Source organism: Camelus ferus, chromosome 21 (assembly GCF_009834535.1).
Source record: "Camelus ferus isolate YT-003-E chromosome 21, BCGSAC_Cfer_1.0, whole genome shotgun sequence".
NCBI lineage: Eukaryota > Metazoa > Chordata > Mammalia > Artiodactyla > Camelidae > Camelus > Camelus ferus.
In genome coordinates, this window is record NC_045716.1 from 6707381 (window position 1) to 6727598 (window position 20218).

Genomic DNA, 20218 nt, shown 5'->3' on the forward strand with positions numbered 1-20218 from the left:
ATGGGGACTCACAGGTGTCAGCAGGAGGCAGTGACCTGGAAGGAATGAAGGAGCGGGAGCCATGCTCCTGCCAGGCCCCGAGGCAGGTAGACCCGGATCCAGGACGCTCTCGGGGCTCCGCGAAGGGCCTTGAGGTTCTCCCTGTGTCGTCCTGCGTGAACGTGCCTTGTCTCCTGCCGCGCGGCCGCGCTTCTCGTCCCCCTGCCACCTTGCCTCCCCTGTCCGCTGTGCTCGACGCCTTTTCTCTCCCTCAGAGCTTTGCTTACTCCTGTTTTTTCCTTTTCCTCCTCTCTCCAGCTTGAAGTGGCCCTTCCGGCCCAGACTCCCATCTGTGCTTTTCCTCGGCATCTCCCTGCGCTCTGCTTCTGCTGCTTTAGGCCCGGTTCCTTCCACATTCCCCCTCTCGAATTCCTAGGGGTGAGAATCGGATTAGTCCGGCCACGTGTTGGGTCCCTGCCCAGTCTACAGACACCCCGCGGTGGGGTGCCCAGCTGCCCCCGGGGGTCCTGTGGGAAGAAGGGCCTCGGGGAGGGGCGGCGGGAGGAGGGCAGCTCCCTGCGGCAGGAGCAGAGGGGAGCTCGAAGATGGGCTGCCTGGGGCACTGGCCTCCCCATCTTTTCCTCAACCTTCCCTGAACTGTTCACCCTGAAGGAGTTGGCAGCCTATGAGAACTGACTGAAAATTAATTTCTAGGAGCTAAAATACTTTCAAGGTCAGAAAAGGAGAAATCATTAAAGTGGCCATTGCTCCCAGACACTGCATTAAGAGCTTTGCATTTATGACTTCATTCCCTGCTCACAACAACTTTAGAAAGTAGATACTATAATCCTTATTGGGCTTAAATAACCTGTTCAAGACAAACCAGTACAGATTCAAACCTGGTCGGTCTGACTCCAAAGTCATGCCTGCAAATTACACACCTTCCACATCCAACTGCATCGTTGACTAGCGTTTTCTTTACCTGAGTCAAATCAAGCGTCTATGAAACGGTTTGATTGGAATTGGAGCCCTGAGGAGATGGCGTCTCAGCAGAGCTGGATGGAGGGGAGGAGCTTGGGGTGGGGGCGTGGTTCAATCGCCGGGGTCCTGGGCTGCGGATGTCAGCGCGGGCCGGGGTCTCAGAGCCGCCTCGGTCCTTTCACCCTGTGGCAGCCGTGAACACGCCATGCGGGAGCCTTCCGTGACTTATATTAACACAGATCCATCATTAATATGACAAATATGCGCACCTGCAGACTTAATTGCTTCAATTTTCTTGAGTCACTGATAGGTTTATGGCCTGCCTCAATTCCAGTAAAACCGAAGCAATCTAGATGGGACGAAAAAGTGTCTTCCTCCAATCAATCTCTTGAACAGACCCAGACTCCTGCCCTGATGACAGGCTTTCTCTCCAGACAGGGTAATTAAAGAGGCAGAGCCAAGTCCCTCCGTCTTAGTTTGATCATCTATAACACAGTCTTAGAAATCCGAGGCAGGAGACAGCTTTCCTTTTCCCATCCCTCCCCAGGTGACTGGCCCATCTTGGCAAAGGATGTATTTCTCCTCTGCTTGTGTCCCTCTGGAAGCCAGTCAGCCTGGGCTTTCTGGTTTGCTCCTGTGAGAATAGTGGGTGTGGTGAGGGGGTTTCTGCTGCAGGTTAGGGACTCCTCACCCAAGAGAGAAAGGTCTTCCCAGAAAAAGAAAAGCCATCTGTATACCAGAAGCACTTTTCCCCCCACCAAATCCAGATCTAACCCTTCATCAAAAAGCAAAGACAACACAAGATAGGGCATCATTTATCCCTTAAATGATGAGGAAACCTCTCACAAAGAAAACAAAGCTACCTAGTGTCTGTCTTGTGCTAATACGACAATTTAAATATCAAAAAGAATTTTTTTTAAAGCAGGGATTTGGAAAATACTAATAGATTATTATGGATGAAAAAAAAAATGTGTGTTAAATAGAAGTTAGTTGACCCCAAATAGATTTTTGTTACCATCAGGGAGGTAAGAGATTCCCCATAAGATACAAAGAAATGATGCTAGTCAGAAAACCTTTAAATTCCCTCCTGATTGTGCAGGGAGAAAAGTGAGAAAAGTAACTGATGCAGTGACTTTTCTCAGTTTGTAGTGAAGAATCTGTGACATTTCAGCAAGCGTCCTGAAATTTAAGTACTAAAACAAGTCAGTACAAAGAACACCCCAGGAAACAAGACCAGTGAAATCACTGTGCTGCCTGAGATACACCCTAGCATCCTGAAGAACTTCAGAGAGGAAGTTGGGGGAAGAGGCATGAAGTATCTAGTTCAGCCCGATCTGAAACACCGTCCCTGTTTAGAAGGACTCTGAGCCCTGACGGGGGACAAACCGCCAAAGTCGATGTTACTGGATGAGACTGGTAACTACTTCTGCAGTAGGGGAACCTAGCATGCTTGTAAGAGGTGGGCACAGTGTCTGGGGTGCTGGGTGAGAGCGGGAATCTCTAAAGGGAAATCAAGTCTGAATGATCACTGTTCTGTAGGAGTGCACCCTACATGCAGATCAGGGGGACCTACTTAGATTTTTCAAAAAGCTCTGGCAGGTTTTACCTTTGAAATATCTATTGTTTTTAAATGGTGAGTTGTCACCATTTGCTAAGTTACCAATTGTACAACTACCAGTGGTAAGTTACTACACATTTGTTGGGCATGGAGCCTCAGTTATGAAAGCAGTATAATGAACAGTCTTCATACATGATTTAGATGATGCTAACTTCATAGATTAAGAAGTCAAGTTGGTGGAGACAGACTGCAAGAAGACTGTTACAGTCTATGCAGAAGACAGAAAAGAGTGGTGATTTTCACATCATCAACTTCAAGGTGACGCTCTCCCAGACACAGGCTCTAGCTATAGCTGTAAAATAAAAGGCTCTCTGTCATATCATTAGTGATTCAGGAAAATAACCTAGAATTCATTAGAATCATTCTCTGAAAACATTGACCCAACATTTTTTAGCTCTCCTGGCTAAAAAAGAGGAACGAAACGTCATCTTGAGGGGCCTGGGAAACACGACAGGACTCGACACATGTGGAATCACAGTGATTTTTTTACCAGGAATGACAGAAGTTCTTCTTGCCACAAATCTTTAATGATCATATTAAAATTAGTAATAACTACGACTCTTATTTCTCATATTTCAAAGCATTCCTGTAGGCATTTTCCCTTGTATAGCCCTGTGAGGTAGATGTTTGTATTATTCTCATGAATCGAAAGATTGAGAAGCTGAGACATAAATATTTCAGAGGTACTAGGTGTGGGAGCCTTGTCTGGATTAGAATCCTTCCTCTTTCTGCCCTGCTGCAGGACTCCACTCCAGACAGAGCATCTAATGAACCCAGAGAAGATGCGTGGAAAGGCAGCTGTAATGGTCAGCAGGAGGCGGGGGTGGTTGTATGAGGGCAGAATGAAAAGCCTGACGCATACTAGACACAAGAGCCAGAGAGGATGAAAGGGGCACGAGGGAGTCTGTGGATACAGAGACTAAGAGAAGAATGTGATCCGTATTTATCACATCAAGCATAAGTGACCTTGTTCACCAAATCCTCAACTGCTAGGATTCAAAGCTCTATTTGAAACCCAAGGAAGGTGAGTATAGGGCAAATGAAAGGGAGCACCACTTCACCCAGAAGGTATTGTCCGTGGGGAACTTATGTCCCAGTGTGTGGTACAATCAGAAAATACAGGTGTAGTAAACAAGACGAAAAAGAGCCTGAAAATTTCATGAATGGAGAAGACTTCATTGCTAAGCATCTGAGATCAGCTTTTCAGACTGAAGTCAGAGAGGATGGGGGCCCTGACACAGGCTGAGTGCTAGATGGAGATGCTATCTGCTGTCCCCAAGTTCCTGTCTCTGTGTCCTGACTTAAGTCTAATCATCCACTCTCTCCAGTTACCATCACCTGTGTTCACATTCTGTCGGCTTGATCATGAAACATAGCTGTATTCCTTTATAGTGTGTTCTTGCAGAAAACCCAGCACTTTTTTTTTCCATTTTGCAAAACTCCACTAACATTGTTTTAGTTATAGTCTTTAAGTAATGAGCCAGTGCTACTCGGTAAGAAATGGAAATGCCAGCCCCACCTGTAAATCTCCTGATCTTTGGTGCTGGTGAGCTGTGCCAGGATCAGCTGAGAAGGACAGCTAACCATGGGAGGTCACCCTGCAGTGGAAATACATGTGGAGCACTGCTGAAATTCAAATTTGAACTCCAGAAATGGAACGCCCATTAAGTTATGAGAATAGTAACAAAGCTATGACAGAAAACCAAGAGAAGAGGGGCAAGGAACGCCTAGTGAGCAAGTAGGTGAATTAGAAATTAGTCTTAAAACAGGGAGTACATATTACAATGATTTATAGGGATGAGGCAGTGAGGTGCGATGTTTCAGAACCCAGACTCTCACGCTAGACATCCAATTTGAACCAGGCTCCTCTGCTTGCTAAGTGTACAGTGCAAATCACATCACCTTTCTGTACCTCAACCCTCTCATCTGTAATTGTTCTCCACTTCACACAATGGCTGGGGAGATGAAATGAGTTAATATATTCAATAGCCTTTAGGTAGTACCTGTCATATTGTAAATACTTCGTAAGCATTAGCCACAGTGTACACTGGATAGTCCGTGTTTGGGGACTGATGTTTGTACATGCACCCCAATAACACTTCCCTACTCTTAGAAAAAGGATGTATAGACAGACGATCAGGTCCCAGTTCATGTTTCACCACTCCCCATTCTCCTGGCCATGGCGGATGACACCAAGGACACTGCCTCACTCATCTCCTGCCACAGTGGTCAGTGGGGGCAAGAGTTGAAGTGGATTTGTTGGCCTGCGTGTTGATGGTCCCTCCCTGGACCTGCCTCTTACTGGTTGACAGGTGGAGAGGGTGAGGCTTCAGGAAGAGTGTGCTCCTTTTCTAGAGTCGCAGTGCCAAAGTCACATGGCCAGTTCCTTAAGCTCTTTGTCCCTCACTTTCCTAATCCAGGGATAATAATACCCTTAAGTATCTGCCTTATCCGCTGTCAGGTAGCTTAATGAGAATATATGTGGTTAGCCCACTACCTACCACGTAGCTAATGCTCAGTAAGTGAGCTCTTGTGAAAAATAGTCATTATTATCGATGTTCCTACTTTTTCTTCTCAGAGTCACCCTGATCATCACATCACTGCAAACTTTATGAACTCTAAAGTATGCCTGTGCAAAAGCATGATTTCAAGCTGTAGTGACAGAGATGAGAAAAAGGAAAAGATCCTGGCACCATGAAGGGTATATGGTTATATGAACACATGGATGCAGACACGTACCGCAGAGCGTGCCCAGCACAGTGGAGGGCTGGAAGCCCGCAGGACGCAGCAGGAAGAGCTGTGGTACTGACGAGGGCAAAATGGCAGACCTGTTTTCTAAAGTACGTCCTTCCTGAAGAGTGCATGGCTCCCACTTCCCACTGCCAGCCCCATAATGGGTGTTTTGTTCGGAGGGTCTGTAGAGGAAGGAGGGCTTTAGAATGAAGAGAGACCAGGGAGAGGTCTATAATACACTAAGGGAGGAGAAACATGGAAAGATGTTAACAACTGGTGCTGTCAGTGTACTGTTACTCCCAGATGAGCAGCAACGTATCTTAGCAATCAAGTGGCCTTGTATTTCTTTTAAACCGTCATCATTCACCCAGCAGGAACTAGATGGCTAGATTAACATTTCCCTGGAGATGTCTGTCAGGTCATTCAGAGGTCATCTTGACCTCTTTTGAGCATTTACACAATAGCCTGCAGAAATGGGCCCAAGGCAGTGTCTAGAGAGTCTTCAGACCAGTAGCTGGCATCCAGGAAGAAGCAGATCGGATCCTCCGGGGGAGTCTGTCACAGGGAAATCACATCAGATTGCCATGTGATTTGTAGACTAGTGTGGATTGGTTAATAACTCAGTTTCATTCCCAGGCCTGTAAGCACAAACTCTTCACATTCCTGACAGTGTTTACTATTGGTGTCTATCTTCTGTTCATCTAATTCGTTAAGCTGACATGCCAGCACAGTGGTTCATGACTTCTCCGTATAAATAAACATTGCTTTGGTAGGCAGCACAGATTGGTAGAAAGGGCACTATGCTAGGAGTCAGAAGGCTGGATTTGAGCCCAATCATCTCCATCACATTAGCTCTAACCCTTGAGATCAGCAGTTACCCCTTTGGCCTTCGATTCTAAATCTGTAAAACCTACCACAGAGGATTGATGAGCAAAAAAGGAGGGGGCCTTATAAGACAGGTCTTTTTGTAAGTTGTAACACAATGATTATAATAGGAATTTTTCATGTGCTCGAACCTTTGTAGAGTTCCCTCCCACTCCCTTTTCTCAGGCTGAATAACACAACAGAGATACATAAGATTATTACCACTTCTCATCTTCACTTTGTGGGAACTTAAGATTCAGCCCCCAGTGTGGTGATTGCAGATCATAGGAAGATAAAAAATAAAATCAGAGAATTTTAGAATGAAAAGAGGCTTTAGAAGTCACTCTGACCCCCTTCTCTGTAGGAGAAAATGGTTTAGAGAGGAGTCTAGACAAATGACTGGCCACCCAGCTTTGGGCTGCTCACAGCTGGCAAGGTGAGCTCACAGGTCTGTAGGAATTGGGGGAAACGCTTTGTTGCTCTGGGTGAAGATGAGACTGGAGGGTTCCACTTGAGTGCACTGCCTCTTGGCATTTATGATAATAAGCACTTACCCAAATTAGTCTGCAGAAAAGGACTCAGTTTACCCCTGAAGGAAGCTTAGCTATTATTTTAACACTGTCTCAACTTGGTCCTTCCCTCTACTTTGACCACAGTCACCAGTTCCACATCTGCCTGGGAAGACCTCCCCATTTTAAATGAGCTCAGTGCCTTACAGCAAGCTCACTGGATCTAGCCTCGCGTGCCAGCCTTCAGTGGGCATGAATAGGACGGCATCATCTGCGAAAGCCCCCGTGGCCGGATCTTAAAATGAAGACAGTGTAAGTGGTGTTTCAACAGAGATAGCTAAAGAATGTACAATTGGCTGAGATGCATTAGAGAAATCTATAGTAATGGCACAGCCCAGGTTCCCCACTGGAAATGAGTTGATTTTTAATGATTTTAAGCAGCTTGTGACAATTAAAGTTACCCTTTGCTTAACTCTGTCAAGGATTATTGCTCAATTTTAGAATATATATGAGTGATACCAATAACGACAACAAAAAACACATTTTATTAATAATGACAATGATGATATGGGTGTTGACTGGCATTCATTGTATGCCAGATATCGCTAAGCACTTTACTTAAGTTTTCCTGGGGTTGAGATGTGCAAAATGAGAGAATGGGAACTGAAATAGTGGAAAAGAACAATAGCCTTGAAGCCAAAAGACCTAGGAATTTTTTTCCCCCTAATTTTATTATTTACTAACTGGGCGAACTTGGTCAAGTAGGTTGACTTTTCTGGAGCTCCTTATTTGTAACATGGGAATATAAATACCAACATTAAAGGGTCAATAAAGATGAAGTTAGTTCATGAATGTTGAAAGGGCTTCTCAGCTGAGCCAGAACATAATAGGTACGTCATGACTTGATGAGTTGAATCACGGATGGTAAGAAGAGAAATACAAGTGGATGAGAACTAACAAGAAATGGAGATAAATCAAGACAGTTTAGGACAAGCCACAGGCTACTCTTCTTTTGTAAGTCATTTACAAGAGATATTCTGTCCTTATCATTTCCTTTTCCCATCCATTTTGTAAGGTGAGGGGACTTCACTGAAACAGGTCAGAATCAGAGAATTATAGCAAATACTAAACTCTTTGTTAGCAGAAGACTCGAGTATAAGAGAAGACTCAGAATGAATAGAGCTCTCACTGGATCTCCTGGGCAGTTTCCTTGCAGTCGCCCTCCAACCAGTGTCCCGCTTTTCCCAAACCCAGGTGTCAGTATTGCTTCCAGTGCCACACTGCAAGGAAGTGGCCCCCCAGGGACTTGCCAAGCTTGAATCAGAATTCCAGTCATGAAACCCCGCAGGCTTCAAAATGACTTATTCTCATCACAATGTATGAAATGATCCGTAAATACATATTTTAACATTACAGAGTTTAAATATTATTACACATCTTACTCGATGTCAGATTTTGTTAAATGTGTGCCATTATCTCAATTTACAAAGGTCAGTCAGATGGCAGTGGAGAATAGAACTAGATACATTTAAAGCTCTTCTTACCAGTACATCTGTAGCTCAGATAACCCTGCCTTTTTCAAAGAGCTTTGGGCTTTTTTTTTTCCCCCTTTCAAATGGGACTTTAATGAGTATCCTGTGGATAAACTCTTTGCAGAGGTTTGAAAAGATCCAGAGAAACACTGTTGCAGGAACGAGCAAACCATTTTGGATGAAATCAGAAGCCATTTGAATGTCTCCTCATCCCTTTGGTTGTGTCAGAACCTTTTGGCTGCATTTCCCCCCACAGGAATGTTTTCATCTCCATGGCTAGGTAAATAGAATGTTCGTGTAGCTACTCGATTGCTATTCATCCCAGCACAGAGGAGCACAGAGTGACCTACTTCCAGCAGCATCCGTAGAAAGCGTCGCTGCTTTCCATCAAGTCTGATTTGAAAAGCCACCCTCTGCTTTCTGCAGCCCCTGCCCCCACCCACCCCCAGAGAAACATACTGTGGACTATCTAGAGTCCTTACTTCTTTCTCTCATCAGTCCTGCTTTCTCTATTAGTTCCTTTTAGTCCATCTTAAACCTCTTCAGAAAACAGAGTGGGTGGGTGAGCAGCTCTAAAGGAAGGGAACGTTTCTGATTTTTAGAATATAGCTCTATAAAGGGATGTTGGTGGGGCTGCAGAGAGAGATCAGGTGACGTTTTCTTGTTTAGACTACTCTGTCCGCATAAACACAAAAGGTAAAAACTCATTGGAAACCATTTGTAGGCATCTGCATGTGGATGACTCTCTCTTATTGGGGACCATTGATTAGAGTTTCCATAGGTCACTATCATGAGTTGCAATACAGCCAGTCCTTACTCTGTAAGTGGACAGGCTGGCCTGAGCTGGAAGCGTTCTAACATCCAAGAGGAAAGTTGGATTTGAAAAAAACTTCCAGAGACTTTTATCCAGTTGACATGCAGAAACATACTCAGCCTGCACCTGATTTGGGGCCCAATGGGAGGCAGTGTTAGGTGTGGTCAGTGAATACCGTGGTCAGGGCTGGGGCGTCCTTAGAGATCTTCTAGTCCCACTGTTTGAAGATGAGAAAAGTGGGCTCCCGGGGGATTGCAGCAGCCTCATTCCCCTCCCCGGCCCCCGCCCAGCCCAGTCCAAAGCTCCCGCTAACCTGCCACTCCGCTTCTCATCACTGGATCATTAATGCTTTGAGGCTCTCTTGTTTTTGCCTTTGAGAGCAAATGTCACCAAGCTGAGGAACTAGAAATTCAATTATCCTTCTCCTGGTCACAAATTGGAAATTTCTGTTCCAAATCTCAGAAAGTCAAAAAGGTTCTAGTTACTTGAAAAAGGAACATCCTGTTCTTCTGTTGGGTGAGAGATTCTTGAAATTTTAAGCCATTTTGCTGCAAAGCTTTTGCTCACGTAGTTCGGTGTGGGGGCAGAGGAGCGAGAGAGAAATAAGCAGCAGCCTCACGGCCGACTGTGGGTGGAACAGGGGGACCACAATGGGAGTTCCATTTCCAGCTGGATTCGGAACATCTTCACGAAAGAATGACCTGGCTGTGCTATTTCCCCTCTGGGCGTTCACTTAGCCAGGCCTATATAGGCACAAACTTCAGGCAAATTGTTGGTGTTCCTGGCATCTGTGCTGGTTGAGTTCAGGCCCAGCAGGGTGCCTTACTGCATGTGGCTCTCACTCTTGGATGTGGGATTGTGTCACCTCCGAACTCCATACCAGATGGTCCCTGTGGCGAGAGGTGTGGAGGCCCAGCCAGCTCAGCCCATGGGACGTTGTTTCTCTGGCTGGTGTCCTGTCCTCTCTCCGCCTGACTTTGTCCTTTCTCTGCATCCTTCTCCTTTGTCTGATTTTCACCTGTCCTTCATCTTTCTTCACAGATGGCCAGGACACTAATGCGCTGCTGTCATTATGTTTATGGAACAAGTTGGGGTCTTTAGAGGCTGCCGTTCCTGAGACATTAAAGACTTGGGTCACGTTTGATACCAGAGTAAAGATTTACAGGATAATTAGTGATCCCCTACTGTTATTAACCCCTGACTTAAAGCAGGTTATTTTCTAACAGAGGTGTTGAAAGTTAATGCCACTGTTAATCGTTTTAGTCGGAAGATCATAATGAGACCATGTGGGAAACTAGACTGACCATCAATACCTTTCAAACTCTGAAATGGGAGGGGCAATAAAAAGGAATGAAAGGAAAGGGGTAACTGTATCACAGGCCTACCTTTGGTCACCTTAATGATAGTCACTGATGGACAAGACTCATTTTTAATCTTAGTTTTGGATAATTAGCTTATTGCTACTAAAGCTTTGTGCTTAATCCTCGTCACATCGGGAAACTCACAATGGCAGCTGAGATAGCACAGAGCGGAGGGGTGGCTAGATTCTATTTTTAGAGATGTTCCCTTCCCCTTGTAATTCTTTCATAAAGAATACAAGGCTTTTCCACAATACCACACTTAATAGAATTGAAAAACAACCAAGCAAAACTAATAACCCATAGACACTCCCCCCAAATCCCCTAATGGCAGGGAATTTCATGGTTCTGCATTTTATTTGTCTTCCAATCGATCCAGTTCTTTTCTAACTCAGCTCTGGGGAATCAGCCACCCCCACCCGGAAGCCATATTAGGTTTGGTTTGGTGGAAGGATTTTTAAGATTAACAGTGAATTTGAAAGTCCTGATCTAAGCAAGATCTTCTAATGGTTAGTAATAGTGGCCATCAGAGGGTGTCACCCTGAACCGTGGTAGACAGCAGGGTTGGTTCAACATGAGTCCAAGAAGTGACAAGTCGGGGCCTCTTCCTGACTTGACCTCACCACCTGAGCCACCTCATTGCTACTCAGCTGGATTTAGTTTGAAACTCAGCCTTGCCAGGAGTGGAAAAGGGGCCTCAAATGCCAGGACTGCTCTACTCCACTCTCAGTTATTCAGTGAATTAAAGGATCTTTGAGAATTTCTCTAGTTCAAATCCACGTTTGACTTTAAATTGCCAGCATCTTTGAAAGAGGGCATCATGCAAGTTGCCTCCTGGGGAAATTCTGATTCTAATATGATGTAATGTCTTAGCAGCTCTGTTCAGAGGCTCTCAACTTGAGGGGATGCCTGCAGAAAGACCAGAGCTCTTGGAAGGTATAAGGAAGTTGTAATGCCTGGAGAAGGAATTTTTGTAGCATGTTTTGGGTGTCCTGAGCTAACCCCACAGAAAGACAATGCTACAAGCTAACATTAGAACAATGACTAAGGCCAATTTAAAAGTGATTTCATCTCACTCTCCTTCTCTCTGCCTTTCCCCATCCCAGGTTTTTCTGTAGCATGACTTCCCCTGCCCAAGGGCCCATCATCCTGGTTCTCTATTGCACGCAAAAGCTCCAAGGTTTCTTTCTTAGAAACCGTATGTCTATATCAGCATGAATAAGACCCTTTCTCACCAGCCCGAGGCCCAATCTGAAGATGGGCTTGGCTCTTAAAGACTCTGATCAAATCACCCCTAACCCGTCCACTCTGTGCTTAGAGGGTGGGGAGAGGTAGCGTGCAGGTTAGACTTTAGAGAAGATTTGACATCGCTTGGGACATCAAAATCATCCTTTTTGTGGATGGTCACATGAAGCAGACCCTTTTGGATTTAGAATTGTGGACTGTCAAGTTACAAAAGGATCTTGAAATTCTTCTCTACAGCTCCTCCTACAAGAAATGAGATGAGAAAACAAAGTTACATACACATCACATTCAAGGTTACTCTGGACCTAGGTCTCCTGAGTTCCAGTTGAGTATCGTGCTTACTGCAGAATATAGGTATAGTGAGATGATGATTGAGTCTAGTGTGTCATCTACTCTCTTTTTGAGTCTTCTTCATCTTTCTAATCATGGCTCTGTTCATTCCTCTGCTTAATGCAACCATGGATGACTTTCCATTAGCTCTGAACTCCTTAAACTGGCATTCACAATTTTACATTTGACACCAATCTAGATTTTTAGCGTGTCCTCCACTACTCCTCTCTGTATCCTCCCCTCTGCGGCATAACCAGACCTCCCGCAGTTCTGCAAACAGGCATCACCCTGCTGTTCCTTTATACACACTGCTCTCTTCATTTCGAATCGCCTCCCAACATTTCTTCCCATTTTATCCCTTCCCGAGGGTTTACGCCCAGCCAAGTTCCACCCTCTCACGCAGCACTGCTGTTACGGCTTGGAGCACTGATTCATTGCTGTGTCTTCAGTTTCTTCCTAGAGCAAAAGCTCCTTGAGAGTAGGGACCATGCAGCACAATTTGCTCAGTGTGGCAAATTAGGGTGTGCTCCAACGATCTTTGTTATATACAAGAGTAAATGGCACCCTGGTTGCTGTGCATTCTGCGCATTCCAGGATTTTGGAGGTGCTGAGATCTGCGAGGTTGATGGAGGGGGAGAATCGAATGCTAAAAGTGAGGACAGCCTCCACTTTCTGGAGCTCTCAGCCCCACAGTGCGATGATAGCTGTCGTACTCACACCACCTGTGGTATCTTGAGATGACTGTGGGCTCCTGTTGGCACTTGTTTTATTCAGGGCACCGGCAAAGGCTCTCTGTCTGAGCCTCATCCACGGCCCGCAGGAGGCCGTGGACTAAAGTAACTGTTTTATCACCTCTCATATTTGCTCCTTGGGAGTCCCAGGTCAGGCTTGCATTGGTAAAGCAATTTCTGAGTGTTTCTTCTTCTTGAGCTGTTCTGCTGACATCCAGACCAGCGTGATTGCACTGATGTTCCCAGCTCTGATCTCAGCCCCACTGTGATGAAATTCATGAGACATTCACTGTGCCCGGTGTGGTTTTTCATTGGTTGACCCAGGCCAGATATAGCATAAGTAAGTAAGTTCCTGGTTTAGCATTTTAGCTCTCCTACGTCAAATCCTGCCAGGATGGGGGGGAAAAAAGCCAAGAAAGAAACTATCATTCTGTGATTATCTTGAATCTAAAAAGTGACAGGCACCTTCACCGGCAGGCCTGGTACTCTCTTTCCTTCACCCTTTGCCCTCTGTGATGATTCTGGTCTGAGCCAAACAGGGATATCACTTTCCGAAGGAATTTGGCACGAATAACCCACAGTCAGGTTCAGAGGGCTGGCCTGGAAGCCAAGGCTAGAGATTCTGTACACTCAGGCCACCTCGCCGTGGGAGCACTTTGTCCACACCCCCGCTGCACCTGAAACTCCTAAATCCTAAAACCTTGGACAGAACTCCTTCCTTCTCAAAAAAAAAAAAAAAAAAAAAAAAAAAAAAAAAATCCTGGCAGCCAATGGGTACAGGGTTTCTTCTGCGGCTGATGAAAGTTTCTGGAATTAGAGTGGCAATGGCTGCACACTCGTGAATATACTAAAACCCACTGAATTGTATATATTCAAAGGGTGAATTTTACAGTATGTGAATTATATTTCAGTTGTAAAAGAACTCATGGAATACTAAGGCTTTGTGCAAAAAATTAAAATACTACAGCACAAAAACTCCTAAAAGATCCCATGGACTTCCAACTCAACTCTTTACGCATGTGCAAAGGTCATGTTGTCTGATGCGTGTGTTGGAGGTGGAAGGGATCTGACAGAAATTCATCCATCTTAGTCCCTCTTCTGTGTCAGGCGGGGGTGACTTTGGTCTGGGTATTTTCTTGTTTCTGCTTCCACCGTTAAAACAGAGGTAATGAGTCTGACCTATTTGACGAGGATCTCCTGGGAAATAAAAAGCCAATCTGTTAAGTGCTTCAGAGGTAGGAGGTGCTGGATTCCTCTCGAATAGTTACAGAAAGGGCCAAAGTGGCAGCCAGCACATGTGGAATAAATCCCAGGGTGGGTTAGAGCAGGTGTGGGCTAGAGACTGGATGTTGCTCTGGGTGATTTAATTATGCCGTTAGGTCCTCCAGTAGGAGCTGCTGCTGCTTGTGATTTTTATGTCTGTGCTGAAAAGGAGATGGAATTTGGTTTCTACTGCAGTGGCAGACTTGGGAGAGAAAGGTGTGTTTCCCAGGAGGAGTCTTCCTGGTGCTTTGATGTGAAGGCTTGAAGCATGGTGAGGAAGGTGGCGTGCTGTGAGTAGGGTTTGTGATCAGGTGACGTGTGCTGAAGCATCACATGGCTGCAGCCGGTCTAAGCAGGCATCTTTGGAGGTGCGCCCCAGGGTTTCTGTTCACCTGGAAATCTGGAAGGGCTCCTTAGAGGAAAGGTGAACTTGGGAAGCCTGTGTCACTGCCTCATTTACCAAATGGAGCTGTGCCTGGAAAACCAGGACCGGGCTGCTGGGGCCCTTCCATTCTCACAGCCTCTGCCCACTGCAGCTTCCTGGATGCTTGTGCAGGTCACTTCCCGAGCACGGAGAGCTTACCAGCCCAACAGGACAGGATGACTGAGTCTTTCAGGCAGTTAGGGAGGAGGCTAAGAATGTGGGAACTCTTAGCATCTTGTTTTTGCTGCGCCCTCATCCTCCCTCACACTCCTACGTCTATTCCCCTGCCTGGTCTGTAGGATGGTAGGATGAGACAGGGAATCACAGCAGTGTCTTTTAGGGACAGGCTGATGACTGGTGGCTCCCATAAATCCTTCTCACTGACCTTTGCCCAGAGGACCAGCCAGTATTCTTCCTCCTCCCTCTCCTCCTCCTCCTCATTCTCCCATCAGTGTCTGAATGTCCTTTCCCCACTTCCCCACCTATTAAAAGGAAGTCCACTCACACTTAAAGGCTCAACACCTGTAGCATCATCTTCTGGGAAGGCTACTTTCCCCCGTCTGTCTTCCACCCTCTACCCAGGCATGATTACTCTTTCCTTCTTCTGTGTCCCCACAAAACTTTGTCATGCATGTGGTGTAACATTTGCCATATTCATTCAGCAGTGCATCGCTTTGGAGAACCCGTTGAGGGCTTCATTGAGATTTGTCTCTTAGTGCCTACGATGGTGCCTGGCACATACGTAACACATGCCCAATGTATGCCTGTTAAATAAACTAATGAAAACACATATAAGTAAATAAATACAGTAGAACATCATTTGTACCCTCCCACAAAGAGTGAAAGATATTTATAAACTCCATAAATATTTAAAATTGCTTTCCTCTTTACGATTGTAGTACTTGATGAGAATACTATTCTAAATGTGTCTTACTAAATCTTTTTTATGTAGATTGATTTTTTTTTTTTTTTGTCAAAGGTGATAAATTTCGGGAGAAGAAGCCAGGTCTTTCAAAATAATGAAATTTTATAAAGCAGTGCTTTGCCAAAGTATGTTCAGCAGAGGATGATAATAATAATAGTTAAGGAAAAAATGATTTTTAGGGCCAAATGAACCTCGAGAAAGCTGGGTTAATTAGGTTCTTTCTATTGTGGGATGTCTCAAATCTTTGATAAGATGCTGCTTAGGAATATCAGAGAAAGGGGTACTTCTGCAACACTTAGCACCTGCACTACAAAAGGCATAGTAGGTTTTGGTATGCTGTTATTCATCTGTTGATGATAGTTCGGTGTTTGGGTCTAGAGCTTTGAGGGCAGGTGAGTGCTTGTGTCTGTGATAAGGGCCCACTTCTTCACTGCCCTCTCCACGTACACCACCTTTGCTCTGCAGAAATGAAGGGAAAAATGAGAGGGAACTAAAACATTGCTTTACCTGCCACAGCAAGAACCAGACATCTCCAGTGGACTATGCAGCCAATGAGTGTGGTTTTAGCTCCAGCTGCTCTGCAGTAACCTCCCAGGACTCTTCTGTAAGTGCCAGTTCTCTGCACAGTAATTACCAACTCTCTCCTTGGTAGATGCACTGGTGTCTCGGAGTAATTGCTAGGGAACTCGCACTTTCAAATTTACAAGAGGCAAACAACCTTCTATTTACCTCAGGGGGTTATCAGGGTATTCAAACTGTGCTGAGTAAAGGATGCTATTGATCATAGAAATATGGGGAAGAACTGAAATCTTCACCTTTGGGTTTTTCTCAATGGGTGAGAGCCCGGGCCATTAGTTTAGGGTGCAAAGACCTATGGGGGGGATAATTCTCTTCTTCTCAGGGCCTCTTCCCTTCCTTGAGATTCAGAGCAGCAGGAAACCTAACCTAACTATAACTAGAAACCTTTTGTTGTCTTCAGCTGACACTGGCTAATCGGTACCAATGTCTAGGAAGGAGATGAAAGAGAAGGTTCAGACAGGTCCAGCTGGAATTCTGATCTGTGCCTTTGGTGTTCGTCCTCTAGAGATCTCAGGGAACACGGAGGACATCCCTCTGGTGCGCTGGAGGCAGCAGTGGCTGGAGAATGGCACTTTGCTTTTTCACATCCACCACCAAGATGGCGCCCCAAGCCTCCCTGGACAAGACCCGACAGAAGAACCCCAGCATGAGTCAGCAGAAGAGGAGCTGAGGATCCTCCACATCTCAGTCATGGTAAGAGCAGCACCACCTCAGCCTCTCAGGCCGTGGCTTCTGTTACCTTGACACTAAGGGTCTTGGTGCCTCAGACCTAGCTCCATTGGACCCAACGCCATGATCTGATATTGATCTGGTTAACAAGTACTCCCCCTGTGATGTACATAAAAGTTGCAGTTACTCCTACAACACCATTACCTGAATGTTCTCTCTAGGAACACGCTTACACATGGAGTCACTTTTACAAACCAGAGACAGTATCAGATGGGGGTAGTGGATTGTCTTAGAAAGAATTATTCAACTGGATCCGAATATCTTACAATAGTTTCTCCAAAAATGTTTGCTGAATGACTGAATTGCCAAGATGTTGCTGCTACCAAGTCCTCTTCTCTCTTCTCCCAGTTGGGAGAAAGTCAGTCCTAACTTTCTCTCCTCTTACAATAAAAGACATGCCAGTAGATACTTGCCTCTCCCTCTAGAGAGCTCAGAAATCTCACTATCAGCATCCCTTCTCTTACTTGGAAATTTGAGGCCTCAAGAAAATTAGAAGATTTTTCCTAAAATTCTAGGAACTTGTGTTTTAGAATCTCACTGGAAAGTAAATGCTACAGTGGCAGGCAGGGGTTTTGTTTGGTGGTGTTTGGTTCATTGGCATACTTTCAACACCTAAAATAACAATTCACATAGTTGGTGCTTAATTATTTGTGAAGTAAATGAACTCATTTCCCAGGAGAGACAGAAAATACCTGGTTCACTTTGTATTTTTATTAGTAAAATCAGTACATCCTCTGCTCCTAGGGTAGCCTGAAAGCAGGATGAGACCTGACTGATTATCTGCGGGCCATATGTGTGGGAGGAGTTGGGTTCTTTCACTCTTAGGAAACGCAAAAGAGAACCAAATGAAGTCTTGGTCCAAATGTTAATTAATCTATTACTCTGAATACCGTCACTATTTGCTGTTCAGTTTTGCATATTAGATTGGGGATAACTGAGCACATTTTAGATATGTTAAAATTTCTATTATCTGACTATTTGGCATGGAAAATATCCCCATCAAATCTCTGATAAAATCTCAGAATGTAAGCCTTCTATTTCTCCTTCAGCCAGTGTCCCCATGAATAACTGACTTGGAAGGTTACCTGCATATACATACTACTCCACTCTGTTTAAACCATGTGGTGGAGAAAAGAGTCATTGAAAGGCAAATGGTAAACCTCAGTGTCCAGCTACGCCAGAGAGCGAGCAGGTAAATGAGATGACTGTGTCTCACATTTACAAAGTAACTGAGGTTTATGACGTGGGGGTTAGAGTGCACGCGCATCCTTAATCAAAGACCAGTGTTTCCGCTCTCAGGGAAGCTTTGTCTTCCTCAGTGTGGCTTGTAGTTTCCAGATTGTGGTGAGATCAGGCAGATTGGCCCAATCAGCCCTGGCGCTGACTGGGGTGACAGATGTAGAAGCCACATTGTCTTCGTATTTGTAATGTAGTCTGATTGAAAAGAAGGGCACAAGGCTGGACTTCCCACCAGCCGTCCACATCCTCCCATCAGTGTAGGAAGCGGCCTTTGCCATGCATGGTTTTCATTCCGTTTCTTTTGGTTCAAGGCCATTTCAAAGAACCAGTATCACGGAAATGTTTAGGGTGAAGAGAAGAGTAGAGAGCCCCAAGAACTAATGTTGGGTGTGATTGTGTCTGAAGGGAAGACCCTGGAAACCAGAGGTTAAGACAGGTGAGGTGTCAGAAAGTATGTTTAGTCGGGGTTGGGGGAGTGTTGTGAGGATCTGTGGAAAGACAGTCCAAAGCTTGTCCTGGTCCTCCATCATATCTTCAGTGGCCTATGTGGTCCAGAAAAGAGTCCTTGAATGGCAAACGGTAAACCTCAGTGTCCAGATATGCCGGAGAGCGAGCAGGTGATTGAGACGGCTATGCGTCAGGTTTACAGGTTAATTGAGATTCTCTAGATAAGTGTGTGTGTGCACACGCGCACATGTGTATGCGTCCACGTGTTTGTGGGGGGTGCATGGCTGATCAAGAATGCCAAAGAATTTGAGGAAAAGACAATATCCTTAAAATATAATGACCCCTATGAAAAGCCCTCCATTGCTAATGTTTTTTGAGACCTCCCTCACCGGGCAGGAATTAATGGACAGGGGACACTGACCTGGAATGAGAACACATCAGCCTTAAACCTGGGACTCTCTGAGCTCTTTCCTTCCTACACTGCCGGTTAGCCAGACCGACAGTGACAGTCAGTTTTCCAAAAAAAATGGAAGAGATTATTCCTTCTGCTTTACTTTATGTTATCCTATGTTATTTTCAACTAAGCTGGAAAGGGCAGAGGTTAAAAGGGTTTGGGCAAAGGGTAAGGGTGGGCCAGCCTTGATTTGTCTCTGGTTGGATCTCTGGATGTGGTTGGGCCCATATCTCCATGCAAAATTCAGCAAAGCCTTTGATTTCTGCAGGAGAGCAGGGACCCCCGAGGTGAACTGAAGATATAAGTACTCTCCCCACATCCTTGTCAAAGATGGCGTGGTCAGTGGAGTCTCCCCCAGCCCCTCTTGCCACCCCGCCTTCCTCCGTTCTGATTCCCTACACCCTCATACACTGCCTCTCCGTCCTTAACATTCTATTCTAGAAATGGTTTCAAAGACTGGAGTTGTGTATCTGCCCTCAGCTTAGAAATCACGCCTGAGGGTATCCTGTTTGAAGATGTCGTTCCGAGAGTCTCTGATGGTTTCTTCTTAAGAGACTCAGAGATTGGTAGACACTGTCTGATACACTTCATGCCATATCCTTTGGAAGTGAAGTAGGCAGCCGTTTGAGGCATCTGGAGCGACAGCATTGTAAACGTAGACGTCAGCAAAATCCTTTGTTGGGCTGCAAAATGCACTTAAATGAAACCTTACTACCCAAACCCCTGTAAGTTACAAAATAACAATCGCAGGGCTATTTTTCATTAACTGTAATGATCAATACTGACGCGGTTTTTAGTTGGATCCGAATAGCATAATTCAAACAGAGAAAAGTTAAAGTTATTATCAAAACGTGACTAGACCCAACCTTTTCTCTTGTGAAGAAAATGTCTATTTAAAAGCTTAACTGATAATCCTAAATATTTCCAGTATGTGCGGAGAGAATTAATGGTTCTGTGAAAACCTTAAAGTTTGCATTTCTTTCATTTTGTATTTATACTTTTCTCATTCATATTGCCTCAAGGCAGAGCCTGCTGTTTATTTTTATATTTCACTTTTACTGGGTTTTGTTTTACACGCAAAATCTAAGTCATGAGAGAATGAGATGCAAAGGAAAACCATTTTTTTTTTTGTATCCTTTTGACATTGTATGGATGACAATTGGTAAATTCTCTTTCACACTGTGCCCAGTATAAACATACCATCAGCAAAATCGTGGGCTTATAGAAAACCAATACCTCAGCTAGGAACTTGGCAATTTAAAACTTTGAAAACCCTTCTGCTTCCCTTACTTTTCAATCACATCCCAAAATTTTTGAATTACTTTTTCCAAAGTGGTACTATTTCTTCCTTACATAGAATAATTGGATTTCCCTTCTGAAATCTTATATTATTGCTTTGAGGGTCAAACAATGTGTTTTAACCTCCTGCATGATTCAAACTTGGCTGAGGAGATTTATTTCAAA

At 44.9% G+C, this 20218-nt stretch overlaps 1 protein-coding gene across 3 annotated transcripts in view; it reads left to right on the plus strand.

The window, feature by feature from the left end:
- The window catches only part of ASTN1 (astrotactin 1), a 293377-nt gene that overhangs the window by 88289 nt on the left and 184870 nt on the right, over positions 1 to 20218 (plus strand). For all 3 annotated transcript variants that reach the window (XM_032463675.1, XM_032463676.1, XM_032463677.1), the window contains exon 2: positions 16391 to 16578. In XM_032463675.1, coding sequence (XP_032319566.1) covers positions 16391 to 16578 — 188 coding nt within the window. The remainder of the gene's footprint in view (positions 1 to 16390; positions 16579 to 20218) is intronic.